The following is a 22548-nucleotide window of genomic DNA, read 5'->3' on the forward strand; positions in this document are numbered from 1 at the left end:
ATGATAATTTTGGAAAATTCAATTTCCCAAGAAAATCATACATGATATTATAATCATGAGGGAATTCAGAATGATACAGGGAGGTATAAAAATCTTGAAAAGATTTGTTTATCTCATCATGGTTAACTGTCAAATCACCATTCTGCTGACGAATCTTAATAATTTGGCGTTTAACCAAAGCATTCTTCAATTGATTAGCTAACAGTTTACCCGATTTATCACTATGTATATAAAAATCAGATCTGGTTTTCATTTAATTTATTTTCAATCGAAGATGTAAGTAATAAACTATGTTCCATTTGAAGTTCAACCTTTTGTAAAGCTCCTTACTAGGAGCAGTCAAATATTTCTTGTCAATCTCTTTAATTTTATCAACCAATAAAAGAGTTTCCTTCTTAATGCGTTTTCTCAAACCAACAGAATAGGAGATAATCTGTCCACGTATATATGCTTTAAAAGTGTCCCAAAGTGTTTCGCAAGAAATATCATCCGTGGAATTAGTTGAAAAGAAGAAATCGATCTGTTCCTTCATAAATTTAATGAAATCTGGATCTTGCAGTAAGGTAGAATCAAATCGCCATTGTCTAGCACTAGAAGCTGTATCCATAAATTTAATAGAAAGTTTTAATGGAGCATGGTCAGAGATGGCTATAATAGCATAATTACAACCAATTACCGATGGAATAAAACAAGAGTCAATAAAAAAAAAATCAATTCTCGAGTAAGAATGATAAACATGTGAGAAAAATGAAAACTCTTAGTCCTTAGAATGCCAAAATCTCCAAATATCAAAAATTCCATTATTAGTCAAAAAAGAATTAATATAAGTGGCCGACTTATTAGGTAAAGTCTGAGTAGATACAGATCTGTCCAATAAAGGATTTAAACAACAATTAAAGTCACCACCCATTATTAACCTATATTCATTTAGATTAGGTAGAGAAGTAAATAAGGACTTAAAAAAATCGGGATAATCCACATTTGGAGCATAAACATTAACCATAGCAACCTTTTTGTTAAAAAGTAACCCAGTAATTAACAAAAATCTACCATTCGGATCCGAAATAATATCGTGTTGGACAAATGCAATAGAGGAGTCAATAAAAATTGAAACTCCCTTTACTTTAGCATTCAAATTCAAATGGTACTGTTGGCCCCTCCAAAACCTAAAAAAACAATGATTGTCCTCTTTCCTCACATGAGTTTCTTGTACAAAAATAATATGTGCATTCAGTCTTTGGAATACTTTGAAAATCTTTTCCTGTTTAATCGGATGGTTTAAGCCATTAATATTCCAAGAGACAAAATTAATGGTCTGAGCCATATTTCTGAAATCAACCCTTTGGTATATAAAGGGTTAACCAAATTATGAAGTCATGCACCCGGAAGAGGAACAAAAATAAGGGGCGGACCCGGAAGTGACGACATCGCGGACATTTTAGTAGTTTAAAATCAGCCCAAATGAAAAAACTAAAAAAAACTGATAAAAAGAACAATAGATTTAGAAAATAAAACCCCACCCCCCTCCCAAGAAGAGAAAGCTCCTCCCAAGCCAGGAGAAGGCTGGGAAGAAAGAGGAATGAAACTAAATCTACCCCCATATCAGCAGAAGGCAACTCCGTATATAAAGGGAAAAAAGGATCCTCCCAAACTCCAAAAAAAAATGATCACTATACTAAAACAAACTTCTTAATATAATTGCTGGTAAAAAGCAAAAAGAATATAATCACTAGTAACTTATAAATTGGGTTAAAACCCAAACAAACCAGAAAAAATTTAAACTGTGATAAGAAATGCATTATAGGAAGAAGACGAGAGAAAAAAAATGGCAAAATCAAAAAAAAGCAAAAAATATTTTAGAGAAGAAACCGCCATCTTAGTAAAAAAAAATTCACCTTCGAAGGATTAGTAATAATGACCAAAGATAAAGTACAGTGGTTAAGGTAAGTAAAATAAAAAGATTAGTACGTCGAAAAAAAAACTTTAATTAGAATATAAAATATAGAGCAAACCTACACCAATAGCCAGAAACAAAATCTGGTTTTGGAAACAAAAACTGTTTTGTAACGATCAAAATCACTCATTTATTAAAAACGAGAGTCAAACAGTAGAATAATGCTCATCCAGAAAGCTTCGAGCTTCAGATGTGGAGAGAAAAACACACCGTGGTGCATTCGGAGGCAAGATTCTGAGCTTCGCAGGGTATAAGAGCGCAGGTTTTAGATTTTTCTCATAACATTCGGACATCAGAGGTTTAAAAAGAAGCCTTGCCTTCATAACTTCTGGGCTAAAATCCTCCACTAATTGAAAGTCAAAATCTTGGAATTTGACCATCCCTAAATGCTGAGCCACACGAATAATTTGCTCTTTGACATGCACATAGTGAAATCGGACAATTACAACCGGTGGTTTAGATGAAGAACTTGGTGATCGGCGCATAATTCTGTGGGCGCAATCAAGTAATGGAGGACTGTCTGGGAATACAGAAGGGAACACATACTTTAAAAGTTGAGCAAAATACTTCGAGGGGTCCCCTTGTTCAATACCTTCCGGGAGACCAAGTATGTGTAAATTCTGTCTTCTGGACCGATTTTCAAAGTCGACACTCTTGGCTTTAAGTGTCTCCACCTGTTTAATCGTCGAAGATAATTTCTGCTCCAGGTTTTCGATTATTAAGTCTCGCTTCCGAGCGTCCTCTTGCAAAGTTGCGATTAGAGCTTGCTGCTGGTTAACTACTGAATCAGTCTTATCCATATAATCCTGAAAAGCCTTTATATCTTGTTTGAAAATTTGTTGTTGTTCTTCAAATCTTTCATTTAAAAGCTCCAATAACATTTCATAAGTCAATTCAGTGCGCTTAGGATCGGTCTTTTTTTTCCTTCCGTTCCCGTTAGAATCTTTCCCAGGGTCTCGCCCTTTAGATCTCAAAGCCATTTCTGTACTCATTTCTTTAAAATTCACAATAGACTCTTAAAGATAGTCCGAAGAAGTAGCAAGAATCTTTTGGTGTAGGTAAAAGTAAGTTAAATAAGGGTGATCATAGGTTAAAAAAAGTAAAGGTTATGGAGCGAATCTGAAACAGTGCTCACTCCATGAGCGTCTCCTGCTGACCTCCCCTCATCTATTTTCTCAGACTATCACTTTATGATTTTCAGTACTGGATACTCCTGTTTCAGTTTCTTTTATTACACTGTTGGTCTGATTTATCAAAGTTAGATGGGGGTTGGGGTGGCAAGCCTATTTGGTCAAGGGTGCTTGGGGGCCCTGGCAGGCCAGGAGATGTGCTGGTAGTATATTGGTAACACTCTTGAAGTTGCAATATTTGAAGTCACTGGCAATGATGAAGTGGGGCCTCAGGGTATCCTGCTTCAAGGCTATTAATTGTGGAGTACAATTCCCTTAGTATAGGCCTGCTTTATTACTTTATAACTCTCTTTGATTCCAGGATATTTGGGCAAGTTCTAAATAGATGTTTTCCTCTAATTCAGCGAGGAGGATGTTAAGGATAGGAAGTTCACAAATGGGGATATCAATTGTCTGGATCATGTAGGAATTAAGGAGGTGGAGGTGGTGGATGTTTTGGAGCATACCCAGTGCTGAATGAGATCTATCTCAGCATGTTATGAAAAACAAGGGAGGAGATTGCTGGGACTCCGAGATTGTTGTGTGTTCTTTAGCCACAGGTGAGCCACCAGTAGACTGGAGAATGGTTAATGGTATGGAAACACAGATGCTCTTGAATGGAAAACCCCACAAAATAGTAGATACAGCCCAGTACATCGCAACTAAAACACCCCCACCATTGAGCGCATCTACATGGAGCTTTGTTGCAGGAAAGAAGTATCCATCACCAACCGTCCCCCACCATTTAAGCCATGCATTTTTCTTGTCTCTGCCATCAAGAAGGAGGTACAGGAGCCTCAGGACCTGTACCATCGGGCTGTTGAACCAGACTGGATAACTTCACTCAACTTCAGTTACCCCATCAATGAGCTGTACCCACCACCAATGGATTCACTTTCAAGCACTCTTCCTCTCATGTTCTTGATACTTGTTACTTACTTATGATTTTTTTTTGCATTTCTTTTTGTGTTTGTAGATTGGGTGTTTGTCCATCCTGTTGGGTATGGTGTTTCATTGATTCTATTGATGGCTTTTGTACTTACTGTGAATGCCTGCAAGAAATCTTAGGGTTGCATGTGGTGACATATGTGTAATTTGATACTGTGAACGCAAGAGATTCTGCAGATACTGGAATCCAGAGCAACACACAAAATGCTGGGGGAAGTTAGCAGGTCAGGCAGCATCTGTGGGAATGAATGAACAGTTGACCTTTTAGGCCAAGACTCTTCATCAGGTTAATATTGTTCCTTTATTTAAGGGCAGCAGGGATAAGCCAAATAACTATAGGTCAGTGAGCCTATAGTTTACCACCTGTCAGTGGTAAGGAAATTATGAGAGTAAGTTCTAATGGACAGATTAATGCTCATTTTGAAAGGCCAGAATTGCGCAGGTACAGTTAATTTAGCATAGTGCGGGGTGAGGGAGAGTCCTTTACCACTAACCGTGATTGAATTTTTTGAGGAAGTAGCAAAGGCAATTGACAGAGGCAGGCCAATAGATGTTGTCTCTGTGGACTTCTGTATGGCATTTAATAAGATCCCTTATGGTAGGCTGTTTCAATGGGAAAGCTGGCTAATTATATCCAAAATTGGCATGGTGATTGGAGGCAGAGTGCTGTGTAGTGAAGGGTATTTCACTGATTGGTACAGTGGAATAGGTACTGGGACTTTGTTGTTTGTAATAGATGTGGATGTTAATAAGGTATGATTAGTATCTTTGTGCATGATATGAAAGTAGGAGGTGTTGTGCACGGCAGGGAGGGTTGTCCATGGCTATAGTGAGTTATAAATCAATTGGAAAGTTGACTGGTGTTTTAATGGAATTTAATCCTGAAAACAAGTACAATATGATGAGGTTATATTGGGGTAGAATATATACAATTAAAAAATGACTGAGGAGAATCTATGAGCAAAGGACTTAAGAGTCCATATTTCCCTGAAAGTTACTGAAGAAGGTGTATAGTATTTTTGCTTCTTTAGGTCAGGGCATTAAATTATAAGTTGGATTATGTTGAAACTTCACAAAAGACTGCACTTGGAGTATTGTGTGTAGTTCTGAATTGAATTAACTTTATTTCTTACATCCTTCACTTACATGAGGAGTAAAAATCTTAATGTTATGTCTCCATCTGAATGTGCAATGTGCAATCATAGTAATTTATAGTAATTTATAATAAATAAAACAGTCAATGTAATATAGAGTACACTCAAATCAGCGTGAGTTCATCAGTCTGATGGTCTGAGAATCCTGCGATTAAGGGAGGTACGGTTCTTGTACCAGGCAGTGATGTAGCCAGTCAGGATGCTCCCAATTGTGCCCTGTAGAAAGTTCTTAGGATTTGGGAGCCCATACCAAACTTCCTCAACCACCTGAGGTGAAAGAGGCCCTGTTGTACGTTTTTCACCACACAGCTGGTGTGTACAGACCATGTGAGGTCCTTCTTAACCCCAGATCCATTGATGTCAGTAGGGGTTAGCCCGTCTCCATTCCTCCTGTAATCCACAACCAGCTCCTTTGTTTTTGTGACATTGAGGGAGAGGTTGTGTTCTTGACAGGAGAACACAAGAGATCTGAAATAAGTTTTAAATGAGCAGAGGCATAGGTAGGGTAGATAAACAATCTTTTTCCTAGGGTAGAAATGTCAAATTTCAGAGGACATGCATTTAAATATGTTTTTACATTGAGTGGCGTTGTCTAGAACAGTCTGTTGGGGAGAAAATACGATGGAAGTGTTTAAGAGGCTATTAGTATACATGAGGTTTGCAGGGAATGATGAAAAGTACTTGGCCCCCAGGAAGTGGCAATAGAAGTGGACAGTGTGGTGGTGAATGTTTTTAGAGTGCTGGCCCTTATCAGTAAGGACATTGAATATAGAAGTTGGGATGTTATGTTGCAATTGTATGGAGGTTGCCTTTGGTGTATTGTATTCCATTTTGGTTAGCCTGTGATATGAATGATGCCATTAAGCTGGAAAGAGTGCAGAAAAGATTGGAGGATGTAGCTGTGACATTGGATAAAATGTCTGTTAAAGAAAAAGGTTGAGCAGACAAGTGCTTTATTCCTTGGAGTGTAGGAGACTTAGAAGTCTCCTTAGGTGTTTAAAAATCATGAGGGGCCTAGATATGATGAATGTGCTTGACTTCCCAACCCTGAGTAAAAGAGGGCACAGGTTTAAGGTGAGATGGGAAAAATATAATGGAACCTGATGGACAACTTCTGCATTGACCATGAAACCATGTATTTCACTTTTATGTCTTTTATATCTATATTCCATCTTGAATGTGAATCTGGAACTGTTGGAGCCCGTGATTTGCAGTTTGCAGATTGGTTGTTTCAGTGCTCTGCAGTCTCTGAGAGGATTATGGGGAGTAGAAGCTACATGCGCAGACTTTGTGGCAAGAAAACTGTGAGCCGATGTTCAACTCCATTTCACTGATCAAAGCTTCCGTTGTTTGACAATTAAAGTGATGAATGAGATTGAAAAATCAAGGTGAATGCGGCAAGGTGAGCCTGCCTTTTTGTCACTGGTGGGATTGCTGTCCTGCCAGAGAGGGGAGAGGCTGACACTGTTACCCAGCAGAATGTTACCCAGATATTCTGCATTTTGGACATGGATATGAATATGGACTTGGACTATAGACTTCTTATCAGTCTTATAGTTTTTTATATTTGTCCTTCATCCAATTTTTCTCATTTGTGTGTGCTGGGGAGGAGGATTTGGGGGTTGTTAATCATGCTGCCGTTCTTTTCATTCTTGGTTTTATGGCTATCTGGAGAAGAATAATTTCAGAGTTGTATACTTTGATAATAAATAAACCTTTGAGTCTTTGATGAGCAACTTTTTCTCACTGGCTGCAAGAGAATGTGTTTGAAGCAGGTACGATTAATCACATTTGAAGGTACTTCGTCAGGTACATGCGTAGGAAGGTATAGCGGGATATGGGTCAAGCACAGGTAAATGGGATTAGCTTAGCTGGGCATGGACGAGTTGGGTGTAATGGCCTATTTCTATGTTGCATGACTGCAAAACATTTACTCTAAACTGTATGAAACCTGTTCTCACTACAGAACAAATGGATGAAGATGACGTTTTGGTTGTTGAGCCCCTACCTGGGTCCACGTTGCCAGTTAGTGAAGAAGTAAATATCACTACCATTGACAGTGAGGTGGAAATCATCAATGTTGTTGATGATGAAAGGTAAGGTGATACAACGGTCTGTTCTGGCATCTAACTGTAATTACTTATTGTGGGGAGGACTGTTGAGCTGAGGGTGTGGATTGACACATGGAATGACGACATTATAGCCGTTAGTGAAACTTGGCTACAGGAGGGGCAGGATTGGCAGCTCAATGTTCCAGAGTTCCAATGTTTCAGATGTGATAGAGGCAGAGGAATGAAGGGTTGGGGGGTGGCATTGCCAGTCAGGGAAAATGTTACAACAGTGCTCAGGCGGGACAGATTAGAAGGCTTGTCTACTGAGGCCATATGGGTGGAGCTGAGAAACAGGAAAGGTATGACCACATTAATGGGGTTGTATTATAGACCATTAGACCCAATTATATTATAGACCCAATTAGACCCTATTATAGACCCAATAGTCAGCAAGAATTGGAGGAGCAAATCTGCAGAGAGATAGCAGACAACTGCAGGAAACAGAAAGTTGTGGTAGTAGGGGATTTTAATTTTCCAAATATTGATTGGGACTCCCATAAAGGTCTAGATGGGTAAGAATTTGCAAAATGTGTTCCAGGAAAGTTTTCTAAATCAATATATAGAGATACCGACTAGAGAGGATGCAATATTAGATCTCCTATTAGGAAACAAGTTAGGACAGGTGACGGAAATGTGCATAGGAGAGCACTTTGGTTCCAGTGATCATAACACCATCAGTTTCAACTTGATCATGGATAAAAATAGATCTGGTCCTCGGGTTGAGGTTCTAAACTGGAAAAAGGCCAAATTTGAAGAAAGGAGAAAAGATCTAAAAAGCGTGGATTAGGACAGGTTGTTCTCTGGCAAGGATGTGATTGGTAAGTGGGAGGCCTTCAAAGGATAAGTTTTGAGAGTGCAGAGTTTGTATGTTCCTGTCAGGATTAAAGGCAAAGTGAATAAGAATAAGGAACCTTGAATCTCAAGGGATATTGGAACTCTGATAAAGAAGAGAGAGATATATCACATGTATAGGAAACGGAGCAAATAAGGTGCTTGAGGAGTATAAAAAGTGCAAAAATATACTTAAGAAAGAAATCAGGAGGACTAAAAGAAGACATGAGGTAGCTTTGGCAGTCAAGGTGAAGGATAATCGGTATATTAAGAGCAAAAGGATAGTAAGGGATAAAATTGGTCCTCTTGAAGATCAGAGTGGTGGGCTATGTATGGAACCAAAAGAAATGGGGGAGATCTTAAATGGTTTTTTTTGCATCTGTATTTACTAAGGAAACTGGCATGGAGTCATTGGAAATGAGCAAAAAGTAGTGAGGTCATGGAATCTCTTGAGATTGAAAAGGAGGAGATGCTTGCTATATTTTTTTCAATATTTTTATTAATATATAAATCGCATGAATACAAATACAAAATTCATAAGGATACAAGTAATACGAATTACATTACATTACTGTAATTTGATCACAGTATCCCATATTCCAAATCACTCATGTAGACAAAAAGATTGAATTATGAAATGAAATAAGGTAATTGTATTTTATTAAAAAATCTACCTCCACTACCAAAGTGAGCTGGTTGGTGGAAAAAAAGAGCAAAAAAAACCTTACCATATAATATTATATTAATAATGGCTCAGATCTATACTTTAATAAGAGTTCAAAGATTATGAAAATAACTCAAAGGGTCCCTATAACATTAGAAAATCATGTTTAGAATCAGAAATCGAACAACAGATCATCTCTAGATCAAGGCATTTCAGATAGCCATTGAACATGAATTGGTGGGGCAGCCTCCTTCCATTTGAGCAAGATTGCCCTCCTGGCCATAAGCGACATGAAGGCAAATTAGATGGCTTCAGTTTTGTAATACTATCCTCAACAATACCAAACGTGGCAATCAAGGGATTAGGCTTAAAACTAACATTAAAATGTACAGAAAAAGTTTGAAATACATCTTTCCAAAATTTTTCAAGGCTCGGACATATCCAAAACATATGAATTAGTGTGGCCACTCCATTAGTGCATCTATCACAGTAGGGAGAAATATCTGTGTGGAAACGAGAAACCTTGTCTTTAGACATATGAACTCTATGTACCACTTTGAATTGTAATAAAGAATGATGAGCACATAATGATGAAGAATTAATCAATTTTAAAATACTCTTCTGGCTCTCTTCAGATAAGAAAATCTGTAAATCCTTTTCCCAGTCTCTTTTAATTTTATCTAAAGAGGCCTTTTTCAGTCCCAACAGCAGACCGTAAATGTAAGATACTGAACCGTTGTCAAAGGGTTTTAGATTAAAAATTGTATCTATTATATTCTTATCTGGACTTGTAGGAAATATATGTAGTTGGGATCTTAAAAAATCTCTAATCTGTAACTATTGAAAAAAGTGAGTACTGGAAAGGTTAAATTTCCTTGAAAGCTGCACAAAAGAAGAGAGATTCCCTCCCATCAAACAAATCCCGAAATCGTTTAATACCCAATCTATCCCATTCTTTAAAAGATATGTCAATTAAAGACGGTTTAAAAAAAACAATTAGAAAAGATGGGACTTCAGAGAGATAATCTGAATAAACCAAAATGTTTTCTAAACTGTAACCAAATCCTCAAAGTATGTTTGGCCACCACATTGTCAGTTAGTTTATTTAAAGATAAAGGAAGCGAGGATCCAAGTAAAGAAATAATGGAAAATTTCGTAACAGAGTTGACTTCCAAAGGAACCCATATAGGGCAATTCTCATGGTTAATGTAATATATCCAGAACGTAATATTTCGTATATTAACTGCCCAATAATATAATCTAAAATTGGGTAAGGTAAAGCCTCCATTCTGTTTTGTTTTTCGAAGGTGAGCTTTATTTATTCAAAGTTTTTTATTCTTCCGTATATAGGAAGAAAGAATTGAATCCAAAGAGTCAAAAAAAGATTTAGGAATAAAAACAGGCACAGCTTGAAAAAGGTATATAAATTTAGGTAAGATATTCATTTTAACCATATAACCATATAACAATTATAGCACAGAAGCAGGCCATCACAGCCCTTCTAGTCTGTGCCAAACACTTACTCTCACCTAGTCCCATGGACCTGCACACAGCCCATAACCCTCCATTCCTTTCCTGTCCATGTACCTATCCAATTTTTATTTAAATGACAAAATCAAACCTGCCTCTACCACTTCTACTGGAAGCGCATTCCACACAGCTACCACTCTCTGAGTAAAGAAGTTTTCTCTCGTGTTACCCCTAAATTTTTGCCCTTTAACTCTCAACTCATGTCCTCTTGTTTGAATCTCCCCTACTCTCAATGGAAAAAGCCTATTCACGCCAACTCTATCTATCCCCCTCATAATTTTAAATACCCCTATCAAGTCCCCCCTCAACCTTCTGCGCTCCAAAGAATAAAGACCTAACTTGCTTAATCTTTCTCTGTAACTTAGGTGCTGAAACCCAGGTAACATTCTAGTAAATCTCCTCTGTACTTTCTCTATTTTGTTGACATCTTTCCTATAATTTGGTGACCAGAACTGTACACAATACTCCAAGTTTGGTCTCACCAATGCCTTGTACAATTTTAACATTACATTCCAACTGCTATACTCAATGCTCTGATTTATAAAGGCCAGCTGGTATGGCTAGCTTTCTTCACCACCCTATCCACATGAGATTCCACCTTCAGGGAATTATGCACCATTATTCCTAGATCTTTCTGTTCTACCATTTACCATGTATGTCCTATTTTGATTATTCCTACCAAACTGTAGCACCTCACACTTAACAGCATTAAACTCCATCTGCCATCTTTCAGCCCACTCTTCTAACTGGCCTAAATTTCTCTGCAAGCTTTGAAAACCTACTTCGTTATCCACAACTCCACCTATCTTAGTATCATCTGCATACTTAATAATCCAATTTACCACCCCATCATCCAGATCATTAATGTATATGACAAACAATAGTGGATCCCTGAGGCATACCACTAGTCAGTGGCCTCCAACCTGACAAACAGTTATCCATCACTACTCTCTGGCATTTTACTAGAATTAATTCAGCCGATCAATGATAAAGAGAAACCAATGAGAAAACGTTTTTTTTTAACATATTTCATTAAAGTTAAAAAAATTTCCTTAAATATTTCTTTATAATTCTTAGTAATTGTTACTCCTAAACTCCTTGGTATTAAATTGTTTAAAGTAAACAGTTCACTCTTATGTAAATTTATTTTATATCCTGAGAACTAACTAAAATTAGTCAGTAGACGGAACACAAATGGTAAAGAGGTATAAAAAGCAATAAGTCATCAGCACAGAGTGATGCTTTATGGATAGTACCTCTTCTTAAAATAACAGTAATCTCTTTAGACTCTTGAAAAGCAATTGCTAAGGGTTTTAGTGCCAAATCAAAAAGGAGAGGGCTCAAAGGACAACCTTGTCTAGTTCCACGTTGGAGTTTAAAGGGTTTTGAATTCTGAAGATTAGTAAGAACCCGAGCGGAGGGAAATGAATAAAGCAATTTAATCCAATGAATAAAATTAGGTCCAAAATTAAATTCTTCTTAAGGGTGGAAAAAGATAATTCCATTCAACTGTCAAAGGCCTTCTCCGCATCCAAAGATATCACATATTCTGATATTTCCTTAGATGGAGAATGCATAATATTTAACAAATGCAGAATATTAAAATGGGATATTGATTTTTAATAAATCCTGTCTGATCATCCGAAACTATAGAAGGTATAATATTTTCAAGTCTATGAGCCAACACTTTAGATAAAATTTTAGTGTCAAAATTGAGTGAAGAGATAAGTCTATACGAAGAGCATTCAGTAGGATTCTTGTTCTTTTTGAGAATAAGCGAAATGGAAGCTTCGTAAAAAGACTGCAGTAATCTTCCTACCTTGAAGGAATCTGTAAGGGTAGAACATAAGTGTGGTATAAGCAAGGAGGAAAAAGCCTCATAAAACTCTCCAGAGGATCCGTCAGGTCCTGGGGATTTCCCAGAATGCAATTTTTGAATAGCCTGAGCAATTTCCTCCTGGGAAATGGATAGATCTAATTGCCTACGATCATCAATTGAAAGATTAGAAAAATTCTCTAAAAGTGTCATTAATTTCAAAGTGATCAGTTGTCATATCCCCATTAATTTTACGTATTTCTTTTAATTTGCCGTTTGGCTATAAATGGCTTCAATTGATTAGCCAGTAGCATACCAGTTTTATCTCTGTGAATATAAAATTGACTTCTATCTTTTTAATAGATGGCTTTCAATACATTATTTAGATCATATTTAGTTTTGGTTTCAATATGTCTCTTATATGTTTCTGGATCAGGTACCAAAGCATATTTATGATCCAGTTGTTTTTGAGGCTAGTTTGTTGTTAGCTTTTTTAATGATATTTGCAGTATAAGAAAAAATTTGACCCCGGATATATGCTTTAAAAGTATCCCATATAATAAGACTACACGTCTCTTCCAATGTGTTTTCTTCAAAAAAAAAGAGTAATTTGATTCTTCATAAATTTTAATAAGTCCTCATCGGAAAACGGAGTTGAACTAAATTGCCAAAATTTACTCATAGGGATAGGACCAGGAAGATTTAGAGATAGAAGTACAGGAGCGTGGTCAGAAATAGCAATCTCTTTATATTTGATTGATCAAATCAATGGAATCATTTGTCTGTCAATAAAAAAATAATCAATCCTGGTATAAGAATGATGGACATGAGAGAAGAAAGAATACTCCCTGTCAGCTGGATGAAGAAAATTCCAAGCATCAACTATACCACATTTGGTTAAAAAGGATTGGATAAACAAAGCTGATCTATTAAGTGTGGCTGGTCAGACAGATGAGCGATCTAATTTTGGATCTAACCAGCAGTTAAAATCTCCTCCCATTACAAGAGAGTAAGTAGACAAATCTGGCAAAAATTAAAATATGCGTTCAAAAAATCCTGGATCGTCTACGCTGGGGGCATATATATTAGCAAAGACAATCAATTTATTGTCTAACCCCCTGATACAATAACAAATCGACCATTAGGATCCGAAACAATTTTATGCTGAACAAAGGAAACTATTATCTACAAAAATCGAAACTCCACATGATTTTGCGTTAAACGAAGAATGGAATTGCATACCCTTCCACCACGTAAAAAAAATGTAAACTATCACAGCTTTACTGTGCATTACTTGTAAGAAAATAATGGGTGATTTTAGTTTTTTAATATAAGCAAACACTTTGTTCCATTTAATGGGGTGATTTAGCCCTTTCACATTCAAACTAAATAAGTTAATATTTCGAACCATTTTAAATACAAATCATCATGTAATTAAAAGATCTGGCCATAAGTTATTAAAACTAGAAAGCAAATCGTAAGGTAAGGTAGTCAAACAGGCTATAATCAACCCAACACAGCTGCCAGAAAGAAATAGGCCATAGCCCCTCCTCCACCCAAAGCTAGAAGGCTGACCAATAGACAGTCAGCGAGCTATCAACTAAGTTCCCTCCCTAAAAAATCCTGTTGACAGAAACTCCGATCCTTCAAGGTCAATTATGTCCCTACCAAGACACAACATAAAAAGAAAAATAACTCAGTATTAAAAAAAAATGTAATATATATAAAATATATATATAAAAATATAAACAAATTGAAAGAAAACTATATTAAAATAAAGCCTCAAAAAGGGATATAATAAAAAAAGTGTCAAAAAAACAAGTCAGTATGTGAACAGCCAAAACGTCAGCTTATTGAAACTTTATTTCAAATTCATATTAACAGAAGAAAAATTTCATCAAATATGAAATATAAGTTTTAGACTTCAGTCTTCAGAAACTCTTTTGCATCTTTAACCGACTTTATTCTTATTTGCAATCTGTTCTTCAAAACAATACTCAGACAGGCGGGAAACCGAAGGGATGGTTTAAATCCTTTATTGTAAAGTTCCAACATAACTTCTTTATATTTCATACATTGAGCCATAACTTCAGGCTAATAGTCTTCCACAAATCTGACCTTGTAACCATGGAAATTGATCATTCCTAGTCGATGGGTATGGCAAATAAAAATGTCCTTAATACGAAATTCATGAAAACTTACAATGACCAACCTGGGTCTCGCTGCCGACGACAATGGCTTCGAAGTCGGCAAGCGATATGCTCGATCGATCTTCGGCTCAGAAGTGAATAAAACAGGGAATAACTGTTTCAAAAAGTTTTCAAAGAAGTTCATAGGGTCAGCACCTTCAATTGATTCTTCAAGACCCAGAATTCACAAGTTATTTCTCCTGTTTCTATTTTGTAGACTGATAATAATTTTCATCATTTTTTCATTGGATAAAGATAACTCTTTGTAGAGTTTAATTGTATCTTCAACATCCTCTTCAAGTGTTACCAACTTTGCAGTATTTTCCTGAATTCAGTTCTCATGCTCAGTGAAAGTTTGTTGGATTTAATCCAATTTGCCATTAAGTTGTTGAAACTCCTCAGAAAATTTGATTTTTGCTGTTTAAGGAAGTCACTTATTGAATCCAAAGTGACTGGGTATTCATCTTCTGTTTCTCTTACTTTTGCAAAAGTTTTTGTTCTTTTCCCAGCCATAGTAGAACAGAATTAAAGTATTATATTAAGATTTCAAAAAAACGACTGGTAAGAGACAATAAAGTAAGTAGGGTAGGAGCAATCTAAAATGATGTTACTCCATCGGCTGCCAACAGGGCTCTCTGTGCTTGCTATCTTGAGGCAAATCAGAGTAGATAAATCCCCAGGACCTGACAGGGTATTCCCTTGGACCTTGAAGGAGACTAGAGTTGAAATTGCAGGGGCCCTGGCAGATATATTTAAAATGTCGGTATCTACAGGTGAGGTGACGGAGGATTGGAGGATAGCTCATGTTGTTCCGTTGTTTAAAAAAGGCTTTGAAAGTAATCGGGAAATTATAGGATCTGTTAGTATCTGTACTAAGAGATAGGATCTACAAGATAGATGGACTTAATAGGGAGAGTCAACAGGGCTTTGTGTGTGGTAAGTCATGTTTAACAAATCTATTAGAGTTTTTTGAGGAGGTTACCAGGAAAGTGGATGAAGGGAAGGCAGTTGATGTTGTCTACATGGACTTCAGTAAGGCCTTTGACAAGGTCCCGCATGGGAGGTTGGTTAGGAAGATTCAGTCGCTAGATGTACATGGTGAGGTAGTAAATTGGATTAGACATTGGCTCAATGGGAGAAGCCAGAGAGCAGTAGAGGAGGATTGCTTCTGTGAGTGGAGGCCTGTGACTAGTGGTGTGCCACAGGGATCAGTGCTGGGTCCATTGTTATTTGTCATCTATATCAATGATCTGGATGATAATGTGTTAAATTGGATGAGCAAATTTACTGATGATACAAAGATTGGAGGTGTAGTGGACAGTGAGAAAGGTTTTCAAAGCTTGCAGAGTGATTTGGACCAACTGGAAAAATGGGTTGAAAAAGGGCAGATGGAGTTTAATACAGACAAGTGTGAGGTATTGCACTTTGGAAGGACAAATCAAGGTAGAACATACAAGGTAAATGGTAGGGCACTGAGGAGTGCAGTAGAACAGAGGGATCTGAGAATACAGATGCAAAATATCCTAAAAGTGGCGTCATAGGTAGATAGGGTTGTAAAGAGAGCTTTTGGTACATTGACCTTTATAGATCAAAGTATTGAGTATAAGAGTTGGAATGTTATGGTGAGGTTGTATGATGCATTAGTGAGGCTGAATTTGGAGTATTGTGAACAGTTTTGATCACCGAATTACAGGAAGGATATTAAGATTGAAAGAGTGCAGAGAAGGATGTTGCTGGGACTTGAGAAACTGAGTTACAGAAAAAGGTTGAATAGGTTAGGACTTTATTCTCTGGAGCGTAGAAGAATGAGGGGAGATTTGATAGAGGTATATAAAATAATGATGGGTATAGATAGAGTGAATGCAAGCAGGCTTTTTTCACTGAGGCTCGGGTAAAAAAAACCCAGAGGACATGGGTTAAAGGTGAAGGGGGAAAAGTTTAAAGGGCTTCTTCACACAGAGTGGTGGGAGTTTGGAATGAGCTGCCAGATGAAGTGGTAAATGCAGGCTCACTTTTAACATGTAAGAAAAACTTGGACAGGTAAATGGATGAGAGGTGTGTATGGAGGGATATTGTCCAGGTGCAGGTCAGTGGGACTAGGCAGAAAAATGATTTGGCACAGCCAAGAAGGGCCAAAAGGCCTGTTTCTGTGCTGTAATGTTCTATGGTTCTAAGCTTCTTTTAACTTTTGACTGGGGTATCATCTGATCATTAGAAACATGTAATCCTCTGTCATACTGTAGAGTAATCTGTTGTTGGAGACAGTTCCCCAGTTTTTGTAAGTATTTTTAATGTGTTAAAAAAAATTTTATGGTCAGTGTTGGATGACTCTTATCATTGTATTGTACCTGTACAGGCCATCGGTATCAGGAGCATGGAGCAGCCGCATCATGAAAAAACTAGCAACTTCCAATGTCCAGGCTCCACCTGGGCACCGAACAACATCCGCTGAGGTTGTAGACCTTACGATCGATGATAATGGTACAGATGTGATTTCTTTTTTAATTGCTCCCATATCTTTGTTATTCTTAATGGTTCTTTTCTTCCCCTTTTCTCAACTATCTGTTCAGACAGATACCTGATACTGTGATAGTTTCACAAATCTAACTGCATTTGTGGAGTTCATTATAATTATACATCAGTGCAACCATTCTTAGTTGTTGATATTTCATTTAGTAACAAGTTATTAGGAACCTCCTCTCAGAGACATAAGCAGTGGTTTTACAGTTTTTTGTGTAACAACAATGCTGTATCTGAAACACTTATGAGCAGTTTTTAATCTCAGTGAAGAGGAAACAATGATTTTCATTTACAAATTACCTGTCACAATACAGGTCATACAGCACCATACAAACAATGTGCGTTTTGTTGTGTGGTCACTGATGCATTTCAGCAAATGCACAACTCAATGTGAGAAATGTAACCTCCACTGGTAGCAGTGGTGGGACAATCGGGTGGGATGAGGGATAACTGTTGGCTTGGATACTGGAGCAAACTACTGCTCTGGATTGCATCTTGTAATTCAACACGACAGGTTGGAGACTAAATGGCAATTAGATTTTAGTGCCGCTTTTAAAATACTGCACTTGCTAAAGATTATTCTCAGGTATTTGGATTTGGTTACTTTGACACTGGAGCTACTTGTGTACGTAGCAATGTTTTGTGATTGGCAGGACCTGGCATTTTTAATCATTTGCGTATTTGTTTCGGTTCTGTCTGCAACAAATGTATGTTGGGGATCTGATTTAAAAAGAAAAATACTGTTCTAAAATGTTCCTTTAACTGGGCCACAGGATCAGTTTTGGGGAAAAAAGAAATTTGATTGCTTTCTTTGATTTTTAAAAAAATATTTTCATTTTCTGAATTGTGGGCAAGACCCTAAATGGTCTTGAGAAGGTGGAAATGAGCTGTTTTTTGAACTGCTTTAGTCCTGCTGGTGAAGGTGCTTCATCATTACTGGATGTATTTCCCAGTTTAGGATTGCATCCAATTTAGAAGGAAACATGCAGGTAGTTGCCATGCTCTACCTGGCCTTTTGGTGTTACTGGTTGTGGTTTTGGGTGCTGCTGCTCGAGACACTTGAATGAGCACCCCAACAGCTGTATACTGCTGACGGAGGAGATGAATGTTTGGACTGGTGGATGCGATGTAAGACAAGCAGGGCTGTTCTGATTGAGTTATTTGAGAGTTTGAAGCAGCATGCATTTGTGCAACTGGAGTATTCTATCACACTCTTGATTTGTTCATCCAAATAAGGAACAAAGGCTTTGATTTACATGCCTCAGGATATGCAGAACTTGTGTGACTTGTCCTGATGAGTTTCTGGCTGAAGGTTGCTTCCTAATGCTAATGTTATTGAATGTCAAGGGTAGGGGATTAAATTTGAGTCGGAGATGTTTCTTGCCACTTTGATTATGTCTGCATGTTATCTAGATCTTGCTCCTTTATTTGCTGAGTTGACAAAGGAACATAAAATTGTGCAGCCATACTGAACAGTCTGAATGATAAAGTGTTAGTGAGGATAGAAAGACGATAGGACAGGGCTGATGAATCTGTGACCAAAAACCTGTTGCAAGGAAGACCTGGGCACTTCTGGGGCAGTTGGGACAGATTATACATAAATGGAGGTGTTTGAACTAAATTGGCCTGGGATGGAAATTTAGCCTCCTGATGCGAAGCATAGCATGGAAGGCTGGTCAAGAAGGTTCAGTTGCTCGGCATTTAGGATGAGTTACTAAATTGGATTAGACATTGGCTCTGCGGGAGAAGCCAAGAGTGGTAGTAGAGGGTTGCCTATTTGACTGCAGGTCTGTGACTAGAGGTGTGCCACATGGATCAGTGCTAAGTCCTTTGTTGTTAGCCATCTATATCAATGATCTGGATGATTATGTAGTTAACTGTATCAGCAGATTTGCAGATGACACCAAAATTGGGGGTGTAGGAAGGCCATCATGCAGAGTGATCTGCATCAGTTGGAAGAATAGGCTGAAAAATGGCAGATGGAACTTAATTCAGACAAGTGCGAGGTTTTGCTCTTTGGTAGGACCAGCCAGTGTGTGTCTTTCATAGTGAATGGCGGGCCACTGTGTTAGAACAAAGGGATCTGTGTTAGAACAGAGGGCTGTAGGTATTCCTAGGTAATTTCTAAGGTAAGGACATGTTCGGCACAGCTTTGTGAGCTGAAGGGCCTGTATTGTGCTCTAGGTTTTCTTTGTTTCTATGATCTGGGAATACAGATCCATAATTTGTTGAAAGTGACTTCACATGCAGATAGGGTCATAATGAAAAATTTTGGCGCAGTGGCCTTCATAAATCAATGTATTGTCTATTGTTACTATCCCAGGGAGGCTACTATTATAATGGAATTTCTGAGAGGGGTGTAATAAAATATCAAGTTTTTCCATCCAAACTCCCTCCATTTCTGTGAACTGGTACACTTCCATTGACACCTCCATATTATTGTCCATTCTTCCTCAGATATAATTATCCCTCCTTCTTTCTCCCATTTTGTTTTTATGTATGAAGTCGAATGTGTTTTAAGATTTGACAACCCTTTATACATGCTTGGAATTATTCTACTACCGTTATCTGAATTATATGCTTTTCTAAATAGCTCTATGAAGCATGTTCTTGCCTTGTTTACATTTTTAAGCATCTTATTAACATATTGTCGCATCTGTAAATACCGATTTTAAAAAAATCTTGTTTTTCTATAAGTGTTTCTCTTTAAGCATTTCAAAACTGAACAGTGTTCCTTTTTTCATTATGTTGCAAAGAACTGTTATTCCTTTCGCTGTCCAGTCCTTAAATCTAGCATCCAATTTATTCGGTGTAAAATCCGAGTCATATGCACACCATTTAAGAATTGCAATATCTCCCTCTAGTTTATATTCTTTTATAGTGGTCTTCCATATTTTAAGAGTCAATTTCACCCGTGGGTTATCAATAGTATTTATGTACCTTTGCAGGTTGTTATCAGCCAAAATTGCTTGTATGGGGATGGGAAGTACCCGCTCCTCAATGTTTTTCCACTGAGTGTCATATGATGGGTATGCACCAACATATCACAGCTCTCAACTGTGCTGAAAAATAATAATCTCTAAGAGAAGATAGGCCCCATCCCCCCTTTTCCTTTGCTAGTTGCAAAGTTTTGAGAAGAACTCTAGGCCTTTTATCCTGCCAAATAACACCTTCATAACATCTTGTTCCATTCATTGAATTGATTTTGATTAATCCCTATTGGTAGGGTCTGAAAGAGATATAACAGTCTGGGCAGTATATATTCATTTTAAAAGACTCAATCCTTGAACTGAGACTAAAAAAAAGGAATCAGGTTCCATCTTGCCATATCTTCCTTAATTTTTTATATAAAGTCTGATAATTACATTCTGATAATTTTGCCAAATCTTTTGGCATAATGATGCCCAAATATTTGAAAGACTCTGTTTGCCATGCCCAGGGATATCTACTTTCAATTTTTCATACTGGGCTATAGTTATATGAAAGTAATTAGGTTTTATCTATGTTGATCTTGTATCCTGATAATTGACCATATTGTTCAAAGGATTGCATCAATTTAGGTGAAGAGTATGTTGGTTGTCCTAGATAGATCAAAATGTCATCCGCGTAACAGGCCAATTTATGCTCTGTCCCTTTAATAGTAATTCCCCTGATATCTTCATTTTGTCTGATGTATTGAGCTAATGGTTCCAGATATAACGCGAAGAGTAGCAGTAGCACAACCCTGTCTTGTGCCCCTTTCTAGGGTAAGACTATTTGATAAATATCCATTGATTTTAATCCTAGTAGTAGGGTTATCATATAGTGCCTGTATAGTTTTAATAATTGTGTCTTGGAAACCAAATTTATGTAAAACTCTGTAAAGAAAATTCCAATTAACTGAATCAAATGCCTTTTCAGCTTATCACTATTGATTCAATTTTATTTTTTTGTATATGATCCATATGATATGTCCTTCGTATATTGTCTTGTGTTTGGCGTTGTCGTATAAAATCTGTCTGATTGTTACGTATCAGTATGGGTAGAAACTCCTAATCATTTGGCCATGATGGAGGTAAATAATCTATAATCTACATTAAGAATGGATATTGGTCTTAAAGACCCACATTCCATTTTATCCTTGCCTTCTTTCAGTATAGCTGAGATTATTGCTTCCTTCCAACTGGGTGGCATTTGTGCCTTTTTTAGAGCCCAGTTCAGTGTGGGGAGTAAAACAGGAATTAACTCATTTTAAAATTCTTTGTACCACTCTGCCGTATACCCATCTGATCCTGGTGACTTGCTTAATTTAAGCCTACTAATTGCAGCTTTTAATTCAACTTCAGTTATGTCAGCAGTCATCATTCTATTTTGTTCTTCGCTTAAAGTGGGTAACTCTAGAGAATTCAGGAAGGTGTCAATTTGGGTTATGCTTCCCCCTGGAACTTTGGAATATAGAGTTTTGTAAAACAATTCAACAGCTTCTTGAATTTTACTTAGCTTATTTTTTTTAATCATTTTTGTTCTTGCATTCCTAATTCTATGAATTGTATTTTCTGCTATCTTTTTTTCCAGTTTCCACGCCAGTATTTTTCATAGACTTAGATCCACTTTCATAATGTCTGTGTTTCAGAAACATTAATTTTTTCTTGATTTCTTGCATAGCCAATTTTTTAAATGTCCTCTAATGTATCCTGTGCCAAATTGAATGTGTTTTTTCTCTAGTTCCTTCAGCCTATTTTGTAATTCCTCTAATGTTTTATTCCTTTTTTTCTTATATGAAGATATCGCTATAATTTTCCCTCTTAAGACAGCCTTCAGAGTATCCCATAAAATGGGAGGTGAAATCTCTCCATTATCATTGAATTCTAAGTAGAGACCAATATCTTTTTTAATTTGTTCCTTAAAGTACAGATCACTGAGTAGACTTGAATTTAGTTTCCAAATAGTATTCTTTGGTTGTAGGTCAAAATCAACAGATTTATAGGTGCATGGTCACTTACATCTATTGTCCCAATTCCACAGGTGTTTATTTTGTCTTTGTCTTTTCCAAATGTTATGAAATAGTCTATTCTTGTACATACCGAATGGGGAGCAGAATAATGAGTGTAATCCCTTCTGTTGGGGAAAAGGTCCCTGCATATATCAATTAAACCAACATCCTCAAAAAGTGTATTAACTTTCTTATGTAAGGATTTTGTTTCATAGGTTTTCTATTCGAAGAGTCTAACTTTGGTTGTAATTGTAAATACATATCAGGATATCAGGAGACCTTCTGTTTCCGCTACCATAATATCAGTAATTTTCTGAAAGAAACCAATATCACTTCCCGGGGGTGCGTATATATTGAATAGAGTAACTGAATTTCCATCTATATTCCCCCTTACCAGAATATGTCTGCCCTTCTCATCTCCCATTTCGAATACTTTTTCAAAATTTGGCTTACTTGAGATAAGAATAGCAACTCTTCTCCTATGTCCTGATTTATATGAGGAGAGAAACAGATTAGTGAAGCCCATTCTCTTTAGTTTTTATGCTCATTATCACTTAAATGAGTTTCCTGTAAATATAATACATGGGCTTGTTCTTTTTTCATTTTGGTTAAAATTCTATTATGTTTGATTGGATTTAATAGCCCATTGACATTAAAAGAAATGAATTCTACTTTGTCCTTAGCCATCTG

The 22548-nt window shown here is 37.0% G+C and overlaps 1 protein-coding gene across 5 annotated transcripts in view; it reads left to right on the forward strand.

Annotated features, from left to right (window-relative positions):
* LOC140740064 (E3 ubiquitin-protein ligase arkadia-C-like) overlaps nucleotides 1-22548 on the forward strand; it is a 195803-nt gene that overhangs the window by 33143 nt on the left and 140112 nt on the right. For all 5 annotated transcript variants that reach the window (XM_073068920.1, XM_073068924.1, XM_073068922.1 and 2 more), the window contains exons 4-5: nucleotides 7192-7321; nucleotides 16723-16847. In XM_073068920.1, the coding sequence (XP_072925021.1) occupies nucleotides 7192-7321; nucleotides 16723-16847 (255 nt within the window). The remainder of the gene's footprint in view (nucleotides 1-7191; nucleotides 7322-16722; nucleotides 16848-22548) is intronic.

Source organism: Hemitrygon akajei, chromosome 16 (assembly GCF_048418815.1).
Source record: "Hemitrygon akajei chromosome 16, sHemAka1.3, whole genome shotgun sequence".
NCBI lineage: Eukaryota > Metazoa > Chordata > Chondrichthyes > Myliobatiformes > Dasyatidae > Hemitrygon > Hemitrygon akajei.